The sequence below is a fragment of the Pavona decussata genome, unplaced genomic scaffold, assembly GCF_977016875.1.
Source record: "Pavona decussata unplaced genomic scaffold, jaPavDecu1.1 SCAFFOLD_602, whole genome shotgun sequence".
Taxonomy (NCBI): Eukaryota; Metazoa; Cnidaria; class Anthozoa; order Scleractinia; family Agariciidae; genus Pavona; species Pavona decussata.
The window spans coordinates 4,751,262-4,774,656 of record NW_028145860.1 but is presented as its reverse complement, the minus strand read 5'-3'; the positions used below and the strand labels follow the sequence as shown (position 1 = coordinate 4,774,656).

Sequence of the window (23,395 nt, the reverse complement as noted above, 5' to 3'; positions counted from 1 at the left end):
AACCTTTAATCCCTACAATCTTCTTAAGCTACAAGCAGAAATCCCTTCGACATTCCTAGAAAAATCTGGAATTCAGATCAGTGTAGGGTACTTCTTTTAAAAGATCAGTTCAAGCAACTCAAAACTGCCATCATTGGTTTGTTGTTGTTGCTCATGGTATCGGAGTCCCATAAACATCTCAGATTTTTGGGTGGTTTCGAAGGTTCCACTGAGAAGAAGGGGTCTGGAGAAACAATAATTTTTCGGAAATTTCTCAAATATGAAGGTTTTACTGTTGCAAATTAAATCAGAGTTGAGAGACGAACGCCAAATCAGCTCACTACCAACCTGATACGCTCCAGCGTTTTTAGAGGACTTTCTGGGGGAGCATACGTGTCTTTTTCTGTCTTTCATTTTTCATCAAACCGGCCCCGTTTGAGGAAAATTGTCCCTTTACGTGACAAATCTGACCTGTACTCAGAATGATTCTTGGAGAGACTCCATGTGAAGCCTGGGCACGAAACAAAGTCGGAAATCTGACTATACTTATTGGTACCGGCTGCAAAGTTAGTTTTTGTGTTTCAAAAAGACTTTGCATTGCACTTTTTTGAAAGCGCTGTAAATTTATCCCCCAGTGCCAAGCTTCTGAGAGCATATTTTGGGTTTCAATTTTGTTAGAAAAGAACGCAAAACCGAAGCCCAAAAACCACATGTCGTGCGGTTGACTGCATTCCCAAGCCATTCGTCATTTCCGTTGGGGTTTTCTTCCGATATCCTCCTCAGGCAGCGGTTTCGTCCCAAACAAAGAAAGAAAGCTCCACGACGACAAGGCCTGTTCTTTTGATTGACATTTACAAGATAACCCCGGGCGTTTTGTCAAAAAGAAATTGATACCTTTGTTTAGCGGCTAATTCAACCAACTACGAAACTAGAACTTTAGTAGATCAGTTGTTTCCGGGATAACGCATGCAACCGGCTTTGGCTGAGCCGCCTAAATTCTTTAACATCGAAATTGGGGAGTGAATGTTTTCAGGACGTAGTGAATTAGTGAGGAGAGAAACAGCTCAGTGCTTTCATTCTACATCTCCGGAATTGGGAAAGGCTGAAAGTTTGTAAATTTGTAAACTTGGAATGCTGTGATCTGACTTAGAGTCACGCTCCAGTCACTGGGGTAAGAAATCTACCTTTAATATTATTATTTCCTTTTTTTATGAATAAGTATTTGAAAGCTATTTTCTTTAGCATAGTTACGGTTTATCTTGCAGCCGAATCTATATAACCCAATCAAGCTAAACCAAGTTATCTCCAACACTTGTTCGAGCCACTGTGGTTTAAAATTAAATGTGACCTCTATTAGCCAATCTTGGCTACTGACAATATAAATAGGTGTGTTTTGTTGTTTAGTCTAGTTTGTTCCCAGTTTATTCGACTGTTTGGGGCAAACAATACTCTTTACGAAACACAAATCATATTTGTGATGAATTTGAAGTACTGAATAGAGATATTTACACAGTAAGCAGATAAATTAACAACAGTTTCCGTCTCAATGAATATCATGGCTCGCACCATGAAATCATGTTTATCCTTCGCCACCGAACACGCGCGCTCGGTACGGCAGCGGGAGAAATGATCCACCTCCGGTTTTAGTTCGAGCAAGGGTTTTCGCTCCGTGGTAGAGGAAAATCGGATGAGCGCTTGTCAAGGAAATAAACCGTCCGATAATTGGTCTACATTAAATGCATATTATATTTTGATATTGTTTGTGATGTGATCATTTTAGCACATCATGTTGAATGAATGGTTTTGAAGTTTGGCGCAATGGCTCAATCAATTCCAAGCCTTGTTATAAAAAACCGTGTCCCAGAATCAAGACAAACATTTTCTTTTAAAAAATGAAAGGTTAAGACAGGTTAATCATGGTTTTAATGAAGTGATATACATTTTAAAATGGCATGGATCATGGGTCACGATACAAGAGATCATGTTCTGACAGATTTGTTGAACAAGAAATTTTGAACCGGACTACTCAACAAACTGATCGTGCAGCGCATCACGTCATATCGATTGGTGAAAAGAGGCCGTTCACACTGTTGTTGAACAATTGTTGACCGAATACAGCGGGTTTCTCAATTTCGTTCAAAAAGCAGTTCCGACAACATGTTGAACACCAAAACAAACTGGCACCAAAAGGTCTAGACATCGTTCAACATTTGACGAACTGTGTGTCATTGGCTTTTATTAATATGGAGTTTAATACTGTTTCAATTAGTTATTGTTCTTTTTGGAACTGAGACTTTTAGTGTTTTGCAAGAAGATACGGTTTTGGTCTCGTCCCATGGGTGGGGCATTTGCTCCCTTTTCTAAGTCCCAAGGTTGGGTTTTTGTATGTAACGGAGGACCTGGGGTGCATTTTTCCTAAGACCGGCTGGAGAGAAAAGATCTTCTTCAAGTTAGGATTGACTGTGTCATAAGTGGTTTCATTACCTGTTAATTAATTCATCAAAATGTGGGTGTTTATGTTGCCTATTTTTGACAAATCATAGTGATAACCGAGGAGATGAAATTGTGAAGCATCTGCTAAATAAGAAGAATATTTCGTCCGCATGGGCTCCTGTGTTGGTTAGGCGTGGTGTTTTGCTTTCGGCTTTACAATAACATTGTAGCCGAAATTTTGAAAATGTTACCAAAACTTGTTTACAACTTTGATACTTTGAGATTGCCCTACCGGGTTCTTTCTAGCTATACTGCCACGAAGTAAATGAAAGGGATTGTAATTGGTTCAGATATCCCTTAATAGTTCACTTTGAGTACTAGACTTGCTAGACATGATGGTGTGTCAGTAACAATCCCACTCAATCCAGCGGTGAGGGGAGGGTTAAAAGAGTTAGAATATTGTGTAAATTTTAAGTCAAATTTGTTAACTGCAATGAGCTAGCAGCATATAGTCTCTTTTATCAGGGTTGGGCTGGTCGATAAAAGTATTTTATCCCTGGCTCTGGGTGCACATGCAGTGGCGAAAATGGAAATTGGCTTTGAAACAGTGGTTGAAGGGTTGCTTTCAATGGCCAGGGGGTTGTAGTGAGAACAGCTATTAAGTGGGGTGTAATCTTGAGGGTTACGGTTTTCAAACATTCAGCTCGATACATATTCGCGTCTTGGACATTATCTTGCACGATAACATAAACGCAGCAAAAAGCCAATGACAAAGAGGTTACCCATATTTATGAAGCCATGGCACTTACGGTATTGAAGTCTTGACGAACTGCCGTTTGAAATCAGTGTTATCCATGTAATTGGAACTGGTTAATAGACCATAAGGGCTTATACAGCGCAATTAAAAGTCATTAAACATCTTCTCAGTCAGGCAAATTAGTTTTCAATTGTAAGTTAGAAAGGTTTGCACGAACAACGCTTGTTTCTAAATCTCCATTTGTTTGCCATTGTTGTGATTGGATTATACTGTTTCTTCGTATTTAGTTAAGCGACAACAGCTGTATCCTTTGCCAAAATCTGATAATCTTTAGAGGAGCCTAACGAAATTAACTTTTTTTTCTCGTATAAGCTCCTTACAGAACCAAGATGGCCTCAAAAAATGATACAGAGATCTATCTGACTGACGCGACAATTCCAAAAAAAATTTAGAGCCCGTTCTATTGTCTCTTGATAATTGCTACAATTTGGGACACTCGGGCGTCCGAAATGGAGACAGTCAGTTGGCGAGAGTTGATTGAGCTCCATATAGCTTTAAGCCGCTAACAAGATAAGATCTGAAAATTGACGTTTCTTAAACATGATTGAGGCGTTCCACTGCTGCCTGTGGATCATTAAGTGTATCGTTTCATAATTGCCGGAACTCTTTATCTTCTTTACTGATAAACCTTTAAATGCTATCGTTTTTGCATAAACATTAAAGCAAACGTGACTTCTAATCGTTTCTAGTTGCGTTTTAAGCCAAGAGACTCTCAGTTTTAAGTTCATTACCGTGCAGGCACTTTGCTGTGCGAGCAAATCCGTCACGCGAGTACAAACTGACAGACATGCGCAGAGCCTTCTTCAAGCCTCCGATCAGGAGAAGAGCTTGTAGTTGTTGACCTTGTCGCACATCTCCCGTTGAACTTTTGGCAGAAAATTCCTCTTATTTCAACCTTAAGCAAATATATAAAGAGTCGACACTCGCCATGTACACAACAACACTTTCAAAGACGTAAACACATTTCTTATCACTTGTATTCTCCGACTTCTGATATAGATAAACTTGCGCTATTCTCCAAAGATTAAGATTTCTCATGGAAAGTGAACTTTTTTATTTGCTTTAACTGGTGCAAATTTTGCGTCTTGGACAAAGGTCGGTCTTGTTTTGTTGGGCTTGATATTTGTGTGACTCAATGATGTAGGCAATTACAAAATAAATAGCGTGAGATTTTAAAGCCATCAAATTAAGGGTGACAAGGCTCTCATCATAACCAACGCCACTATAAGGCAGAAACAAATTTAATAACCGTTCACTCAAAACTCTCTGGATATATCCTTTATTTGCAGCAATAAGACCGAAAAAACTACAACGAAGCTGCGTTGTGTTGTTTATAATCGAAGGGAAAGCCAAAATAAAAACGCATGCCCTTACATTTCAGTGGGCGATCACTCAGGTGACTTAGTATCAGAGAGCATTTCATGTCTTTCATGTCGAGTCTTTGCAGAAAGCTAAATATTTCGAAAGTGTACGATATTCCCAATACATACTTTTGCCACATGTCTATCTTTGTTCTTCTTTACCAGTACATTACCGAGCCAATAATGGGTGATATTGCATTGTTTAGAAAAAAAGTTAAGTGTGGCCTCATACTGCGCTTACTGTGAACTCAGTGCTTTTGTTTCCTCGGCCGGGTGAGTGTGTATCAATGAATTGTTTTTGTCTGCGTTGGTTTGTATGTTAAACAAGAAAATTATCAGCGCTGATGCAGAGTTGAGCTTTATAGCCGAGTTTTGTGCTGGGATAAGAATGTCACGAAATTAAATATGGGCCCGCCATATTGGCATACAGCTTTCAAAAGTGGGTTAGGCCCAGTTCAGACGCCGAACTTTTCATGAGCCGAACCTAATACCTTGAATTAAGTACATGAAAAGTTCGGCGTCTGAATCACTTGAGAACGGCTGCTTCAATTTGGAACGGCTCAGCCGTTCTTCCCGCCTGTCTCAGCCGGGAGTTTCGGCTTTGGAACGGCTTTGATTCAGACGTTGAACTTTTCATGAGCCAAACCTAATGCATAAATTACTATAACGTATTTCAGATGCTGTCTCTCATAGAGAGGATGTTTTGTTTCAAGTAAATTAAGTTCGGCTAATTAAGTGCGGCGTCTGAATCAAAAGGCGGGATTTTCGCGATTTGGGCCGACCTTAATTTGAGTTAAGTTCGGCTCATGAAAAGTTCGGCGTCTGAACTGGGCCTTACTGTTTTATGGTTATTCTTCTCTCTTTTTTTGCAGTGTTTCTCCCAGCATTTTCATTTTTCCTTTCCTTTTTTTTTGTTTTTTTTGTTTTTGTTTTACGAGAAAAATGTTGACTGGCCAACAAGGGAAAATTAAGCAAGGTTCCTTTTCCTAGTCGAGCAGTCAAAAGTGTCGGAAAAACCGTTTAGTCATTTTAGAAGAAACAAGATTCCAAACCAGGGGCCCGTTTCTCGAAAGTCCCGATAATTAACGGACCCGGAAAGCTGTTGTTGTTTACATTCAAAATCGAGGTTTCAATAGTTTGCAGATAATATGATAACACTATCAGTTAACAAAACAAAATGGACTGGTTTCTTAGCTAGGACCCGCGCTTTTATTCTTTAGATTTTAATTCATATTTGATTTCGGGCCCGAAAAGTTACCGGGAATTTCAATAATCATGCCCCAGCTCCCCAGCTTCTACATTTTTACTTTAGAACCAGAAGAGAAGGTGGGTGACAGGAACGAGGTTGGAACACACGTGATAGTCTAATGAAAGTGCGTTCGTACCGTTGATCTGAACTCATGTGGCTTCAACTTGTACCAGTCCTCCGAGATAAAGAACGTAAGAATACTCCAGCAAAAACAATGGCCCAGGAACAAGTGTGGGCAACGTTCAACAAATGTCTCAATATCGATTAATATTGATTTTTACCCGTTTGGCACTGATCTACCAGAATATGCAGCTTGTGATTGGCTGCGCCAAGAACCCATTGCGCCTGGCCACCTGGCTGCGCCACAGACGGAATTTACTTGTAATCACCTGATTACGCATAATTCCGTCTGTTAAACTTGTTTGTAGTATTTCTGTATCTAGACTACGTAATTGTACGTTAAAACCTGAATTAAATGGTCACCTGACTGTTACGTTTGTAGAATGGCTTCCAAATCCCCGGTATAAACTTTGCTAAACATGACAGGTTAAAATGGTTGGCGCGCGCTTCCCGCGCTTGGCATCGGTTGTTCGTCTTTGCTTTTTATTCTGATTGGTTCGTTGATTTAGTTGCGCTTTCGTTAAGCAATTGGTCAAGTTGAGCAGTTTCTTACCAACTGAAGACGGGTTATAAATTATATTAAAAAAAAAAACTACCTGGAGAGAAACCGCCAGAAAACAAACAAGCAAACCAAACGACTGTCACTTTCTTGGGTACCATTGAAAAGAGATCAAGGTGTTTTTCGAGCGCGAGAAGGAACATGTTCAGTTAGCAAAAAATCGTTTGGTATTTAAGAAGACAGGATACCTATTGTAGTTTGCGGTCATTACTCTCGTTTTCATCCCATTGAATTACTTAAGAAGGTGTGGATAGAAATGAAATAGATACTATCTGATAGTAAGTTTTGAAGAGGGTGCACCACATAGATTTGAGTAGATTTTAAACGGCCTATTCTTTTGCTCAAGAGTTAATGGCCCTACCCTGAGTTTTTTCTAGGTAAAGCAGTATTTATTTGAAAGATTTTTCCCCTTCTCCTGGTGTGCATATTTTGTCTGTCAACACAACCAGCTGTTATCACAGCACGTTGGATCATATAAAAACCGTTGTCCTCAATGGGCCCTGATTAAAAACTCCCTGGGGCGCCAATATGAGTCACAGCATGAATTTCTGTAGGCGGGATAGATTTTTGACCTTTGAAGTCATGTGCTTCAGTCATGTAACATTTCATTTCATTCGCTAAATACCAGGATAAATACTGATTTCGATCTGTGAATTGCGCCCAAGAAGCAGAGAAATTCACTGCTCACCTCCTAGGGGGTGAGCAAATTGCTGGCACATTATCACTTCCTTTGGTAAGCCCATAAACAAACAATTATTTTCATGATGATTATTCCATTTGTGCTTTTGTTTACGTAACTTTATTTAGCGATAGCCTGTTCCAATTGGCATCCAAAGACAGATGATTACGCTCGCTCTCTAATCGCTTTGTGTTTGCATCCTGGTAGAGCCAATTGCCATCCGTGTTTTGTAAAAGCAAAATCATTCATTTTAATTGGGTCTTTTGTTTTCACTCACCCGTGTAATGCAAATTTCATTAGGTTGCACGTTTATCATCGACGAGAAGGCACCAGAATGATAATTTCAAATCATTATTACCTCTTCTTTGTCTGAACAAGATTTTTAAACGCAAAATCGCAAAACGTGAGCTTCCCTCGCCTTGAAGTTGTGTTAACATTTTTTAATGTATTCCGGATATTTTGGATCATTGAAGGTTGTGTTTGCTGGTGGGTTGGTGATCACTTTGGCGACCCAATTTGTCACTCATAATCGATTATTACAAAATTTTGGGCGAAGAAATTGTTAAAGGAGATGTGTTACTAGGAGCAACGTTCTACTATGTTGGTTTTGGCATTGTCAGTTTACCAGAGAAACTGATGCCATGGGTTTGCATTGCAATGAGCCCTGAAAGAGGTAATATAAACGTTTAGCATTATATTCTCTACGTTTACTGATAACATTGTAAATTTTGACATTTGTTTACGCAGGAATCCAAAGGCGTCTACAGGCATCTAAAGGCAAAAGAAATTGAAAAAATGAATGGGAACTTGGCGGTGAAAACACGATGTCCCTGAACCAAGAAACGCAAGGTAAGAATAACATGGCGCTGCCAGAGCAACATCCGAAGATATGGAAGTCGCGTCTGCAAAGATTTCAAAGCACTATAAGGCAGTCTATTCGATTGAAAAAGGGAAACTCGCGGAGATCAATGTCTTTTGCCAGTGACGAAAATCGTGCTGGTCTTACAAAAGATGACGATAATCGCGGCTCGAAACGTTCTACGAAGCACGTGAGGCGAAAAAGTTTGGTCAAGGAACTAGACAATACGGTGTCACGTAAACAAGATAATGCCGGGACGAAAGCAAATTCACACTCGCATTATCGAAATGGAAAAACATCACTTGACAGCTCTAGTTTGGATAAGAGGAAATTTGAGAAAATCAAAACAAACGGGAATAATAATCGTAAAGAAAAGAAAATTACCGCGGAATCTTCTTCGAGTAACGCTCATGTCACCGAAGTGCCAGTTTGTGGTAAGGACGCATCAAAATCGAAGAAAAGATCACAAGGACCTAAGCGGCAGAGGGCTAACACAAATATAGAAAGAACATCACTTTCAAAATCAAAGAGCTTAAGTATACTGACGAATTTATTTAAGCGATCTAATCATTCAAAGGACAAAAGTGAGCGTGGGAAAAGCTTGTCATCCGCGACACCGCAAACCGTGGCATCGAAAGAATCACGCTTATCGTCAGCCTACAGCGCTAATTTGGAGACTCTAGTGACAGATATAGCTGCAAGTACTTCATCGATTGATTCTTACGGAGATAGCGATTTTCACTTCAGAAGCAAGAAGTACTACTCGTTGAAGCGATCAAAAGGATCCCTGGTTTTCCCGAAGAAGAATCTTCCGCGGTCGTTTTCTCTGGACTGCGAACTGGATCCTTGTAATCCCCCTATGGAAAAATCAAGAACTTTGGCCGCGATTCCACCTTGCATTCGAGTTGACGAATACCGCGAAAATCGCGGGGTTTTCGAAAAGGCACGTACAGTAGAATTTGTCCCTGGTTCCAGTGGATCAGTGGCCATTGGTACGAGAGCTGATTGTGATCAAAATGTGACAGGATGTTCGCATGCGGTGGGCATCCAACCAGGACAAGAAGTGGACCCACTCCCAAGTGCTACTCAAGGGAATGGTGTAAGGTACGAAACACGGTCAAATATCACCCATCGAACCGTAAAGAACAATGACGCACAAAAGAGACACTCTGCTCCTCCTTCACAGCTATATTCAGCTCATAAAGACTCATCAAATATTGGTTCGCCAATTTCTTCTGTAAGGAAGACGGATATCGCTGCGGGAGACGGTAATAACCATCAAATTGAAGAGAATAGTTCCGAAGGTGGATCGAAATTTTTAGAGGAGAGAAGTTCGTCCTTGGAAACGACTGATTGTGGAGAGTTTGTTAACTTGAAATCTGATATGGGCAACAACTCATCCTATGGACAAAAACCGCGAAAATTCAACCCAAGAGATGCCAAGTTTAAAATGGAATTCCTTCGGTCCTTCAAGAACAGCGGAAGATCTTTCTATCTGAAGAACGCGTGTGATGGGGAAGCCGACCCGATTATTCAAGAAAACGATTTTCTGGAAAGCTATGACCGTGATCTTGAAAATGGAGTTTTCAATTGTCCCGCCAAGGTTAACAGTGCAGATAATGGGTTGACAAAAGACAAATGTACTTCTTTGTACGAGGGTACTGAACCGCTTGCTGACTGTAAAACGATGATTGATAACTTTCAAAAAAATAATAACGAGCAGGATTTTTGGGTTGTTAAATCAACAATTGACGAGATCACAGAGGAACAATCGAACGAAAGCGAGAATACAGAAGAAAAAATCGCCTGTGAAAGCACGGAACGTTTATCCTGCGAGAAAGTAAACAACGAGGAAAAAGTTTGCGAAGAACGCTTTTGTTCTACGAATTGTGGACAAACAGAGGAAGATGGGTCAACGCAACTGCGGGAATGTTTATCTTGCGTGAAAACAAGACGCGAGTTGACAGATTCACGTTCATTGCCGAGTTCTCCAAGGTTTTCTGAGTCATCACGAAAAGCAAACGCCGGTGGATTAAATATACAACATTTGCGTGATCAACTGTCAGCCGACTTAATTACAAACAGATTAGGAAAGACTTGGAACGGTGAACACGGATTGGCTGAGAAAGAAATACAGACTGTTAAAGTGAATAGTTTGCCAAACTCGTCCAAGCAATCTTTGTCACCTGTGCGATCAAATTTAATGATGTATCACAGCTTTCCAGATATTAGAAAACTTCACACTAATCATCTACTACCAGTGAATCTTACAGCTAGCACCGATAGCCTTGATTCATCTTGTAGTTTAAATATAGACAACAACTTTGAAGATGACAGTGCAACTGTAGAGAACAATGGTGAAAAATCACCATCCGAACTTTCTCCGGATCTCTCAAGATGCAAAAAACTTGGAGGAATTTTAAAATCTCACTTGGCTCCAGAATCTTTTGAAGAGCGCCAGCGATCATGTAGTGCAAGGATTCCATCAAAATCACCGATTCAACAAGTGCTGTTTGTAGAGAATCGTTCAGTATCTTGCTCCCAATTGGACAAGGATAATGACAGTCCAGCTTCTACTAGTCCACCATATGTCAGACCAAGAATTCAGAGTCTCGAGGAATTGCCACCATGCACAGCGGAGGTGGTGCTCAGGAAAAAGAAAAGTATCATTAGAAAACACAGAATGAAGCATACCGCATCATTATCGTATGTCGACAACGTGTTCAATGAAATGATTGACAAGGGAAAGCGTCACTCATATGGTGGCTATGGTGACAACATTTTCCTCCAACTTCCTCAGCACGTGCTGCAGAGATCCAATAGCACTGGAAGTTGTAACAGTTCACAGCAGTCCATTAACTCATCGTCATCATTTACAGAGAATGATCTAGGTAGTACTTTCTCTGTCACGTCAGAACTCTCCTTCCCTGGTAACTTTGATGTCAGTCTGAATCGTTCACGCAGTGTACCTGGGTATCTCGGTATTGCTGATATTCCTCAGCAATCTCCTATCCCAGAAGAACGTGCTTCAGTATCTGATATGGATTGGCCCTCACAGTCAGAGCAGAACAGTGATAATGAGGAAGACGAAGATGATGATGAGGTAGGCTGCATATTGTGTATAGTTAAATTATTTATTTTTGGCTTACATCTATATAGATACATTGTATTGTTCTGGCACGGACCTTTCAGCCAGCACACTCAAAATGTTATTCCACTGGTAAACATTGCCACATATGGCCATCACTGTAGCAGTGTCTGTATGCTATTTATAGTTGAATTTATTTGTGGTTAATTCTGATGACATCTTTTATTAATATTAGACATATTATTTCGGACCTCTTCTGCCAGCATCACTACAAGGTGATATTCAACTGGTAAACATTGCCATGTGTGGCTAACACATACTGTGGATCTTTTATGGGAACCTTAGGTCCCAGCCACATCCCCTGCTTGGACCAAACGTTTTACAGTTTGAAACAGTTTTTGGTCTGTGCCTCCCTTACTCCCCCCTCCCCCCTCATAAGGTGATTCCACAACAATTGCCAAGTGAATCAAAAATGATCACTGGTGATCCCTTTTGCCATTAAATTGCCTGGTCAATATATATTTGCTTGGAACAGACAATAATCTGCCAGTATAAAATATTTCTGCTTTAGAAATAACAATCTGAGAAGAATGTGCCCTTGGTAATTGTTATGTTTTTATAATTTTATCTAAATATTCATTTATTATTATTTTTTTACTGGGACTTAATATTTCTTAACCTCAGCCTCTAGCTATGATTTCCGTAAGTTTTCTGACCATTAAAGAGAATTACCTTTTGAATCTGAGACAAATGGCAATGAAAACCCTACCAGTACCAAGATTATGAAGATAATTTTTTGACCTAGCCTGTAGACCCCTACTCTACCTCCTTTCCCTGACTGTGTTAAGTGTTTCTCCACTGATATTACCCACAATTTCTTTGACATGGAATAATGTACTAAAACTCCCGTGGATTTCCCATATTAGGACACAAAAACACAGCTGTAGAGTGATTCAGTTAATGTTAGTTGAGTGCAGGCCCTCCTGTTTGCTTCCGGGATGGAATGAGCTGGAATAGCTCACAGGAACATGACAATTGTATTGGTAGCCTAAATATCTCACCAAGCAGTGAAATAACCGTTTCGTAAAAAGAATAGCACGTGATGCAATGCGCAATATATAAAAAGCTGGTTATCGGACCTTATGTTTTTTAATGTGGATACATTTAGATGAGAAATCTCGCTATTCTTCATTCGTTTCAGTATTACGTTACAAGAGGTTTTATTGTAAATTATCCAATTTATTCTGCTCGACAAGATAATTAACGAAAACAGCTCAAAATGCGATGAAACTGACAAAAAACCTTTATTTTTTTAATCGTTTATTCTGACTGATTGAAATGAAATAACAAAGAACCGCAAATAGTGAGAGAATTTCAAGAACTTGTAAATGAAAAAGAAAAATAAGAATGGCCTTGTCAAGGAATGCTTTTCACTGAAAGATTCTTTGTACAAAGCGATGTAAAACCTTGTCAAGTACCACCTAATAAGCAACAGGAGAACTGAAGTATTGGTTGAAATTTCATCTCGACACAAATAGCTTTTTGTTTTAGCTTGAATGTTTACCAAGAAAAACAAAAAAAGTGCATATTTTTTTTAAATTCTGTTCTTGGTTTAACTATGTTAATCCACTTTTTATTTAAATGATAAATTTAGTTGATCTTATAATCCTCGAGGGGGCTATTTATCGTTCCTTCTTCATACTTTCCACGGAGCTTTGATTGTTTTCCTGTGCTAATAAACCCGTAGAATTAGAGTATAGTACAAGGTGCATGTAATTACCTCATAAAGGCGAGATAGCATTTTATTCACCGCGTTTCGAAAAGAACAAATAAAACTTTAATTAATCAGCCTTGCCGTCCATCACAGAAACGAAAAGTTCAGAGAGTGCAAACGGCGTAAAGGTAATTCATTTACGGTCTTTAGCTTACAGGTTTATTTAACGAGTTGCATATACAAAATCTAGTTATTGCGTTCAAAATACTGAGTAAGCGCGAGAGAGGCAGTTCTGTGACAGACCCGGGGCATGGAAAACGTTGAATTTGTAAACGTTGTTGACACATTGTCAGGAATTGTCATAACCAAGTAAACAACACCGATTATTTAGGGATCGTATTTCAATTCTTTAGTACCAGCCGTGTTTTACAACAACATGAACGCGGCGAGTGATGCTGTTGTCTGCATTTACTGATGCGCAATTGAACTCACTTATTACCCTGAGGCTAAATTTTAAAGTATTGTCTAGAAGTGTACTTGACACCAATGAACGCACACCACACGTCAAATTCGTTATCGTGAAAAACAGAATATGGCAATTCTGATATGTGATAATATCTGGACTCCTTGGTATTACTGTTAGAGCGAAGATATTTATAGCTTATGGTAAGGTAATCGAGAGGTAAGATAATTCACGTGTAATTTTTACAATTGTTTTAAAAAACGTACTGAACAAGGTCTGATACGGCTATTATATACCTTAATCGTACCTATCAGCACCACAGTATACAAGCTATCCTGGGAAATATCCAATCCGGATTTCTCCGGTCAAGATTTTGTTACCATATTATGTTTTTGTACCAAAGCAGGTTCATGCAGTCTGATGTCGGAAGCTTAATTCGTTTATTACAGATTTATTGTACTAATGAAGCCGATAATGATGTTCCAACAGTTAATTAACAATAATTCGTCCTTTGGTGATATGAACTGCGGCTGGATTTGCTTTGAATTTGCGGTCATCATTTCCTGTATTGGAAATTTGTCGATAATGCCAACATTTCTGTACTTCAGTCACAATTTGCCCATCCAGCCAAATGAGGTTCTAACTTCAGTTTCGATGGACGAAATCACAACATAAAGCGTGACCATTTCAATTAAAGTACTGAGCAGTACCTTTCTGATGGTACTGTGTTTGTCGATGGGTGCCGGGTGCAGGGTGCAGTTTTTGAAAATCCATCGATGTTGTACAGATTCAGCACCCTAGGAGGTATAAGTTGTAAAGTGATGTACTCGAAACTCAGTCAACCAGCGACACACAAGAGGAATAACTTAAGAAATGAACGACTCAGCTGCAAATTATTTTATCTTTCGTGTCCATATAAGCGCTAATTAAATTTCCATTAAATTTCATCGCTATAAACTCTTGCGCGCCTGTTTCCATTTAGCAAAATAGTTTGAATTGAAAAAACCCATGGGATTAATCACGAGACTAGTGACTCCATGTACAAAGTACGGAACGGCGTGCCTGAACAAACAGTCATCGAAAACACGTTCAATTTTACGAATTTAGATTCCGTGCTTGCTTCATTTAATTTCCATTGATTCGGTTGAATGTTTTTAATTTCCCTGCAGTTTCGCCCATTAACTTTCAATTATCGGTGAAGTTAAAACACATTATTGCTTGGGTGCTAAAAGAGGCTAAATTGATGGGTAAACAATTGTCTTTTATATACAGTGCTTAGCTTAATAGAAATAGCGTCATTTTCAGCCCAAATTTCAAAGTTTTATTGCATTTTTCGTTTCCCGTTTCTTAGCAATAGAAATAACCTCCTATCCGCGTGTTTTTTCGACTGCTACATTTTCGCACTTTGTATTAATTCGTCATCTATTAGCCTTTTGTCTGATAGCCGTGGGAATATTTTCTTGATATTAAAATTTGCATTCGCATTTGTTTGAAGTGCAAATTTACATCTCTCTGCTGTGTACAAACATTGAAAATAAGATGCGTGGGCTGATGTTTTGATTTTACTGCAGGATACACAAGTATTTGAAAGAGAAGCACGTTCTCTTAATTGATTTGATGTTACAATATTCAGTCTGAGTGTTCAACCAATACCACAATTCTAATTACGAACAAAATTGTTCATCTAACTTTATCCATTTTTACATGTACATAGTTTCCTTCATATCAAAGCAAAGTTCAAAAAATAGCTAGTTACAATCGATTTACCCACGTACCCGAACGATAAAAAGGGAAAATCTAACACGTAAAATGATCCTTAACGTTGGAGGAACTTGATACTGACACGAACAGTCCTAATTTGGTTTTTCAAAATGAAGATGAACACTTGAAATCTTCCATTGTCAACGACAAGTGAAACCAACTTACTAAAAGGAAATAAAAGACTACTCACAGTCTATAGAAAAAGAAGAGCGAAGGAAAGTGACCGCAAAGGAAAATTGCATCGATAGATAAATAAATTCTCCCTATTATACTATAAGAATGAATAGAGACCGGTAGGAGGAATTTACATTTGTTATCAGAGCAGAAACGGATACTTTCATGGGATCGTGGTTCCCCTGTTTCCTTCGTTAACAATATTTTAGTTGATTTTGCGTTTGTCTGTGTACATTTTTGCAAATAAACCCATTTTATTCTATAGTCTTCCGCCTAACGTGACTCACGGTATTAATGTAACTAATATATGACAAATTCATATCAAGTTTTGTTAGCGCGTTGCATTTTTAACGTTTTTGTCCGGCGATGTTGCACAAGTATTCGCGTACATTTTTGTGGCAAAATGCTTTTAAATTTAAGCATTCAGGAAGGTTCTCGATTGTCTGAAGTTGATTTCTTAGCGATTATACTGGTCTCGTTTACCCCACTCAAATCTCACACGATACTTGACATATAATAAAAATTATTGATAAAGAAGTTTCTACTGAATCAGACATCCTCATTGAGAGAGGACTAATGTGTCACCATTCAAATGAAAGCTACTGAGCAATACTTTGCTGTGGTTCACAGTATATTATGCTGTACAAGGTGGTTCTAACTTTTGAGTCTGTGGAAAAAATCCTAAAGTATAACCCTTCAAATGAAAGCTACTGTGCAGTACTTTCCTGTGATGCTGTTTATTATGCTATTGGGCCTGTGGATAAAATCATTAACTGTGACCTTTCAAGTGAGAGCTGTTGATGGGTACATGATTTCTCTTAGAATAATTTTAGAAAATTTCTCAAATTGTTTTCTTAAGAGTTAAAGAGTGAAAATGAAAGTCCGCGCATTTTTGCCTTATCGTAGAATCTTCGTCGATATAGTTTGTGTAGTTTCAGCATCAAGTTCAGTGGTTTATGGGCGCTTTTAGTTAGGTGCGCCACAAAGAGCAGGCCGATATAATGTCAGTGTTAGGATAGCGCTAGGAGATGATTATTTTCTCGTTAGCGGTTTTCTTTCAGTGGGGTGAGCGGGAGATTAAAAGATTTTGAAGTGGAGAACGTGCATTTGAAAAATAAACTTGTTTTTAACTTGCACATACTCTCACTTTTGCCTCAGTGGGTTAAAGAAAGTTCGTACTTGGCAGCTGAATCTTGCTTATCTGAAGCATTTGTTAATAACGCAAAAGGAAAGATACTTGCGTCAGGACTAACGCAGATTGCTGCGGTTAAATCAAGAATGGGAAAACAAAACGCACGCTCCCAAACCGCCGAAGATATCAGCCTTACTTTTCTGCAGTTCAATATTACAAAGCGTAAGTTGTTTCTTGTAAACGTAAACCCTCTTTTTCTCTTCCGGTTACGTGACAGATGGATGTACCAGAGGCTTTTGCGGAGGCGCTGTGGGATCACGTGACCATGGACCCAGAAGAGCTGAGTTTCGAAGCGGGTGACATCATCACCGTGCTGACAATGACGTCATGTGATTGGTGGTTTGGACAAGTGGGGGACCGGGTCGGCTGGTTTCCGGCGCCTTTTGTTCGGGTAAGTGAGAAATGCCAGGGATGCTAGTGCTGTTGCCCGGTGCCGCGATGTATATCGCAGCGGCTCTTTCAAACTGTTACGGAATGTATTGCAATAAGTTAAATGATACAAAACATTTTGTGTAGCATAGTGTGTCCTAAGCAAAATTGTTGAGAGACAAGAGGCTGCAAAGGTTAAGGGAAAAAAAAGCGGTTGTGCTTGTACCCCTTTAAAAAAAAACGAGTCAATTGTACCCCTTATTAGCGTATATCACGCTTCAGTATTTTATATCCCGCCGAAGGATTCCGAGCCACGATACCAGAACCATTGTAAGACAAGCTGCACTGTTTGTTTTTAAAAGTTATGCTGAAGGATGGCCAAGGATAGTTAGATGGACAGCGAACAACAAAATGAAAAAGTAGTTACCTTATACTTCTTTCTCTGCAGGTCCGTGTGTCACAGACTCTTGCCGCTGACGAGACCAAACTTGCGCCTCCTGTGCGAACAAGAAAAGGAACAAACGAGGGATTTCTCTCTGATGCTGACGTCAGGTCACGTGTTGTGCTCGAGATCCTGAACACGGAGAGAGATTACGTCAAGAACCTGGAGGATGTAGTGGAGGTGAGAGACGTTTTGGCTTGTTGTCATGTAAAATCAGCAATCTTTTTGTACTTTTAGAATGTGTTAGGGAAATCGAAAGGTCGTAAAGTTGGTGAAAAAAGTCAGTAAAATAAGGTCCTTTCTCTTGAGAATTTGTCAGCAAACTTTCACCTTGCTCAATCAATCCAGAGCAAAACCACGTTTCCCCAAGTTTGCAACCGCTTGACACCGGTTGCATGTTTTGCCGCGCTTGGCATCGGTTGCATGTTTCCCGCGCTTGGCACCGGTTGCATGTTTTCCCGCGCTTGGCACTGGTTGCTTGCTTTCCCCTCGCTCGGCACCGGTTGCATGTTTTCCCGCTCTTGGCACCGGTTACCGGTTGCATATTTGTGCTGTGAGCTCTGATTGGTTCATTGCGCCATTTACGTTTGTTGTCATTTGTTTGATGTGATTGGTTCAATCTTGGTTTTTTAATGGTCATAGGAAAAGTAGAAAATCACTCAGATCATTAAGAGTCATTTTTGCATTACTCTTTACAGGGTTACCTTAAACAAGCACGCAAAAGAACAGACATGTTTACCGAAGAAAATATAACAAAGATCTTCTCCAACATCGAGCAGATTTATGAGTTTCATCAGGAAATCTTGAGACAGTTAGAAGACTGTTTTGAGGAAGAAGACCCATGTGCTTCGGAAATTGGTTCTGTGTTTCTCAACAACGTAAGTTTCTTTTGATGTTTATGCCACCGTAAGCTCCGAAAACTACCTTAAAACGTTTCGAAAGGGTTTATTATTTGCACGAAAGTTTCGTCCCTGGTCGGTCCACAGTTTACAAGCGGATACCATATTTTAAAACAGAGACTTTCCGTCCAAAAGTTGGAGACGCCTAAATCTTCAGTTTTTGCATTGAAAAGCTATTCGCGTGGACGATGTGATGCTGATTTACTAGCAATCTGTCGTAGCGAGGGAGAAATTTGTAACGCTTTGTACTTTTTCTTTAATTCAACCATTTTTTCTCCGTAATGATGACCATTTTTTTCTGTTTCCGTTGTAGAAAAATGGCTTTGAAATTTACTCCGAGTATTGCAACAATCATCCTCATGCAATGGCGGAACTGAAGACCCTCTGTGAAAGCAACCAATACAAGCAATTCTTTGAGGTAAGAAAAGTGGGTTTCCTGTGTTTTATGCCTATATGTGCTACTCCAGTGAAGTTCATAATTGCTTTCGACGAAGGAGATGCATGGTAATCTGTTGGTGTGCCTGTGTTGTCATGTGCGTGTCCTGTGGTTTAGGTTCAAATGACCAGCACCTACCGTTTCTCCTTACAATATCAATACACTTGGTTCAACATTGAGGTCATGATAAAAAAGGGAAATGAGTGCCAAAGATGGTCTCTCGGTGTTTTAAGCTAATTCTCCCAACTAGCAACATAAGAGATATATGGATAACGGTCAGGAGATTATGCATGTTGACATTGAGAGTTGATGCCTTTGTCTGTTTGCAGGCGTGTCGCCTTCTCCAAGATATGATCAGTATATCACTGGATGGATTTTTGCTGACACCAGTGCAAAAGATTTGCAAATATCCTCTGCAATTAGCGGTAAGTTTGCGACAGATCGATGCAGTAAATTGTTCCTTTGTACTTTTTCTTGAAAGATCAAGATGTAACGTTGGTTAGAAACAGTTCACACTTACATTAGGTTGGCTTTTCGTTATCATTGAACTAGTTTAGAACTCTTGTAAATAATGTGTTTACCTTGTAACACCCCCAAAGTGCTGCTATCTTTGTTTTTGAATCCCACAAATTTAAACAAAAAATGGAAAATTGTGTGTGGAAGCCTGGGAGAGTGGGAAGTATAGTTCAATTCTGATCTCTGAATGTAGGAATAATTTCTTTGTAGACGATATAGCGGTTTTCAAGTGAGTGTCGTAAAACCAAAACCAAAGTAATTACTCTGGCCAATCGCAACAGATGTAAACAATACAACGAGCTAATCAGAAATCGAACCAAATAAATGTAACTGGCGCCAAGCGCGGGAAAACGCGTGCAGCGAAAACACGATTTGTTTTGGTTTGGATTCCCATTGGTTGAGAAAGTGGCGCGAGTTTTGTTAACCATTCACAGAGCGTAGTAATGCAAAACCACTCACCACTTTCTCAATTGAAAACCGTTCTATACTGTAAAAAATGGACTGTGAAATTCCCCTTGGCATTGCACAGATAAAAGTACTAATACCTCTGATAACCCTATCATGAATTGTTTGGGTAGTAAAATGATGTTTTAACATATAGCAATTATTGACACGAAGCCATCGATGTGTTATATCACTTCAGTTGATAACTGTTGTGTTGTTGTTCTCAGGAATTGAAGAAGCACACGAGACCAGCTCACAAAGATTTTCAGACGGTCACGCAAGCACTGGAGACTATGAAGAACGTGGCCTCCTTAATCAACGAACGCAAACGAAAAGTTGAGAGCATCAACAAGATTGCCAAATGGCAAAGTACGATCGAGGGGTGGGAGGTGAGTAAACAGCTGTGTTAAGGGGGGAGGGATGAGTTTAAAATTTGTCATAAGGTAGTTGAGAAGACAACTGCCTTGAGTTTACATTCAAATATCGATTAATTAATTTCTGAAACTTTCCAAACAAATTGAAGGGTGTCACTGGCTCTCAAAATAAACTTTTTTTCTTTGTTTCCCTTGCAGGGTGACGATGTGCTGGAGAGAAGCTCAGAGCTGATTCACTCCGGAGATGTCATCAAGACTTCTAACGGCAGCTCCCAGGATCGAGTCATGTTTCTGTTTGATCATCAACTCGTGTACTGCAAAAAGGTGAGATTCCAAGACAGAAATGATAAAAATTAAGTGAGCGAGTCTCTTTTATAAAAGTCGTATTACAAGCCAAAGACGCCCACACGGCCGGAACTCAACAAGGTTTCTATAACATGAAGCAACTAGCAAAACTTGCTATTCCCCTTCCCCCTGGATGGGATGTTAGTCCATCGTTGGGTTTGCCCGTAACATGTCGCCGGTAGCCATTTGTATACCTGGGTGAAGAGAGACAACATGGTGCAAAGTTTCTTCCCTAAGGAAACAACAAACTAATGAACAGACCAGCCTAGCCTTGAAACAACCAATCCTCATCCGAGGAGGATCGGTTGTGTCAGTCAGTCCGATCGAAAGTCCAACGCGCTTCCACGCAATCTCAACCCACATATGACGCGAGTCCGAGAATCGTGATTAAAATATATTACATTAAAAAACGGCATATTGCAGGATCGTCGAGTAAGTAGCTAGTATCCTATCGGGCTTACACACTCCTGAAAAAAGATATCCTGAAGAGGGGATTTACCATAGAGAACTTAATTGATAACAATTTTTTTCTGTGATATTCAGGATATCTTAAAGAAGAATGGTCTGACGTATAAAGGAAGAATCGACATGGACGACTGCACCGTAATATGGCTGAGAGACGGAGAAGGTAAGGGCAGCTAACTTTAGCGCCGTTATAAGATGACTTGAAAGTATGAGAGGCTATTTAACTGTTTCATTGGGAGAGTTGTAACTAGAAACTGATTTAATGTAAAATATATTACTTTGGGGTAGGGAGAGGGGTAGTGGGCAAGGCCTTTGTATCAGACCTTCCTTTCCTTTGTTCTCTCCTCCCCCCCCCCCCCCCCCCCTCTCAGGAGGACCTAATGCTCAGGTTAAAACTACTTGCTATTGGGTGGCTCATTTCAGTTTCAACTGGATGCTCAAGCAAAGCATTGGACGTCGGTACGCTCGCCGAATGTGTGACTTCTAGTTTTAAAGAGTGAAACGATTACGAAATATTTGTTTTTGTTCCCTTTTAGAAAATCTGGACCGTTCGCCCCTCAATAACGCGTGGAAAATCTACAACTTCAAGAAAGAAAAGTGGTACATATTCTACACCAAAAAGGCAGCTGAAAAAGAAAAATGGATGAAAGCGTTTAAGGAAGAGAGACGGCGGGTTAGCGAAGATGCGAAAACAGGTAAGGAAGAGAGTCATCCATTAGTGACACTGGTAGATCAGAAACCTTTCGAAAGGTGGGGTCCCGTGGGTCGGAGTGAAAACGTTCCAGGGGCCCGTTTATCGAAATCCCAGTAACTTACCGGGCCCGAAAAGTATATTTTTAAATGTTTTTTTTCGCCGATTGCACAGTGATTACAGGTACTTGGCCAATGGTTTCATAGAATTATAAGATTTTAAAATTTAGTATTCAAAGCCTACAAAAATTGACTTCTGTTAGGAAACATTTATCACCAAAATCATTCACTTTCGATAGGTGAAAGAAAACGTATCAAAAAGTATGTCTTCAGAAAACGGAAATGCTCTTTTGTTGACGATGGCAGAGTAACTGTTAATTGCTATTCGAATGTCGGCTTTCTGTATGGTGTCTTTGGTGGTCTGAGCCTTCTTTTGTTTTTCCAGGTGTTATTATATCACAGAACACAAGAAAATCTGCCATGAGAGCAGCAAAGGCCTCCCTCAAACACAAGAAACTCAACGGTAAGACTGCAAGACTGTGTTTTATCGATCAGTGTGAAACATGTTTTAAAACCTCACAGATGTGCACTGTTTAATATATCATGTTTCCTTGAAGACAACACAAAATAAAATATAGTTTAATGCATCTTTTCACAGGTGGCAGAAAAGACAAGCCATTAACAAAGACACCTTCCACAGCAGAGATCAAACCCCCTCCATCACCAACCCTGCGTCTACCCGCCCCAGTCTCCAGCGCTGATCTTAGGGAAGTAGATGAAGACAAAGATTTGAATGATTCCCTTGGCGTCAGATCTTCTGTTATTCGAAGGAGTTTTGGTTTGCGAGGTTCGAAAAAGAGCAAAGAGAAGCGCAAGAGCTCCATATTTTAACGAAATACAGCGAGTGGTGTCCCAGAATTCACACTGTGAAAGTTCCCGAGGGTATAGCAAAGATGAGATCGCGACGTCACAACGTGGCACTCAAAACCAGTACAGAGAAGGGGTGGGACGAGACTCCGGGATGCAAATGAGCCCGCGGTTTTGTAAGCGATGTTGCTGATGGCTACAAACTGACATGGCTGTTGTTGATTGGATAAACAGAATAGCGGAAACTTTTCAGTTTCATCTGCGTGGATTCACCGAAGCAATACGAGTTGCCGAGGTCTAAGTGCCAGCTTCACGAGCGCATGCTAAGGAAAAAGTTGATGTATTCAGAGAACTTTGATATGCTTGTTGCAAGACGTCTGGGGAATTCGCCGTTTCAGAGATAATTCACGGACTATAGCCTCGTTTTGAAAACAAATTTGATGAGAGGACGAATTTAAATGGTGGCAGGAAAGTTGGTAGTCTTTTAGTCGTACATTTGCCTTGCTTCTTTTTGTGTCAAACAGGGTTGAAATCTAAGAGGAGACTAAGAGTTTCTTTACGAGAACAAAAAACTCACAATACATTCGTTGACTTCCCTTGTCACTGATGCCTTTCAGAGGATTTTTATTTTCAAGATAATCACTGAGAATATCTTTATCTAACTTTCGGTTTTACAGAGACATTGACTGTACGTTGACTGACTTTTGTATTTTTGATAGTGGAAAAAAAATCAACGAAGGCTGTTATCCTGCCGCAAAGTTAATGAATTAAATTATTCGACAAACAAAAATGAGCCGAATTTCAAATGCAACGATTTCTTTGCCAGTCTCCACGGTTTTTTTTTTTTTTTTTGGAAAACGTGGGGACAAAGCCCAAAAGACTGAAAGAGAAAATTTCAAATAACTTGTAAACAGAATGTTTCAATTTGAAATGCCCATTTAATCTAAAAAAGATATGTAAGAGCAATTTTAAACCGTGTAAATTCAAGAAAAAATAATTTTTACTGTTGTATCGTTATTTCTACAAGACGTGTTTGTAAAAGAGTTTATTAGTACTTATTAAAATCTATGAGTTATATTCAGAATCGTATGCATTGTTAT

The 23,395-nt window shown here is 39.7% G+C and overlaps 1 protein-coding gene across 3 annotated transcripts; it reads left to right on the top strand.

The window, feature by feature from the left end:
- Nucleotides 1-932: 932 nt before the first annotated feature.
- Nucleotides 933-23,379, top strand: LOC146449557 (uncharacterized). Of its 3 annotated transcripts, none has more exons than XM_085101751.1 (13): nucleotides 933-1,150; nucleotides 7,945-11,159; nucleotides 16,666-16,839; nucleotides 17,266-17,439; nucleotides 17,958-18,137; nucleotides 18,472-18,576; nucleotides 18,924-19,019; nucleotides 19,782-19,943; nucleotides 20,127-20,252; nucleotides 20,817-20,901; nucleotides 21,275-21,433; nucleotides 21,874-21,951; nucleotides 22,087-23,379. In XM_085101751.1, exons 2-13 carry the CDS (start codon nucleotides 8,022-8,024, stop codon nucleotides 22,317-22,319), a joined length of 4,710 nt encoding a protein of 1,569 aa, XP_084957877.1. In that variant the 5' UTR covers nucleotides 933-1,150; nucleotides 7,945-8,021; the 3' UTR covers nucleotides 22,320-23,379. The 3 variants fall into 3 exon arrangements, with proteins under 3 accessions (XP_084957877.1, XP_084957876.1, XP_084957875.1); XM_085101750.1 differs by lacking the exon at nucleotides 933-1,150 and adding an exon at nucleotides 7,121-7,251; XM_085101749.1 differs by lacking the exon at nucleotides 933-1,150 and adding an exon at nucleotides 7,506-7,870.
- The last annotated feature ends 16 nt before the right edge of the window (nucleotides 23,380-23,395 follow it).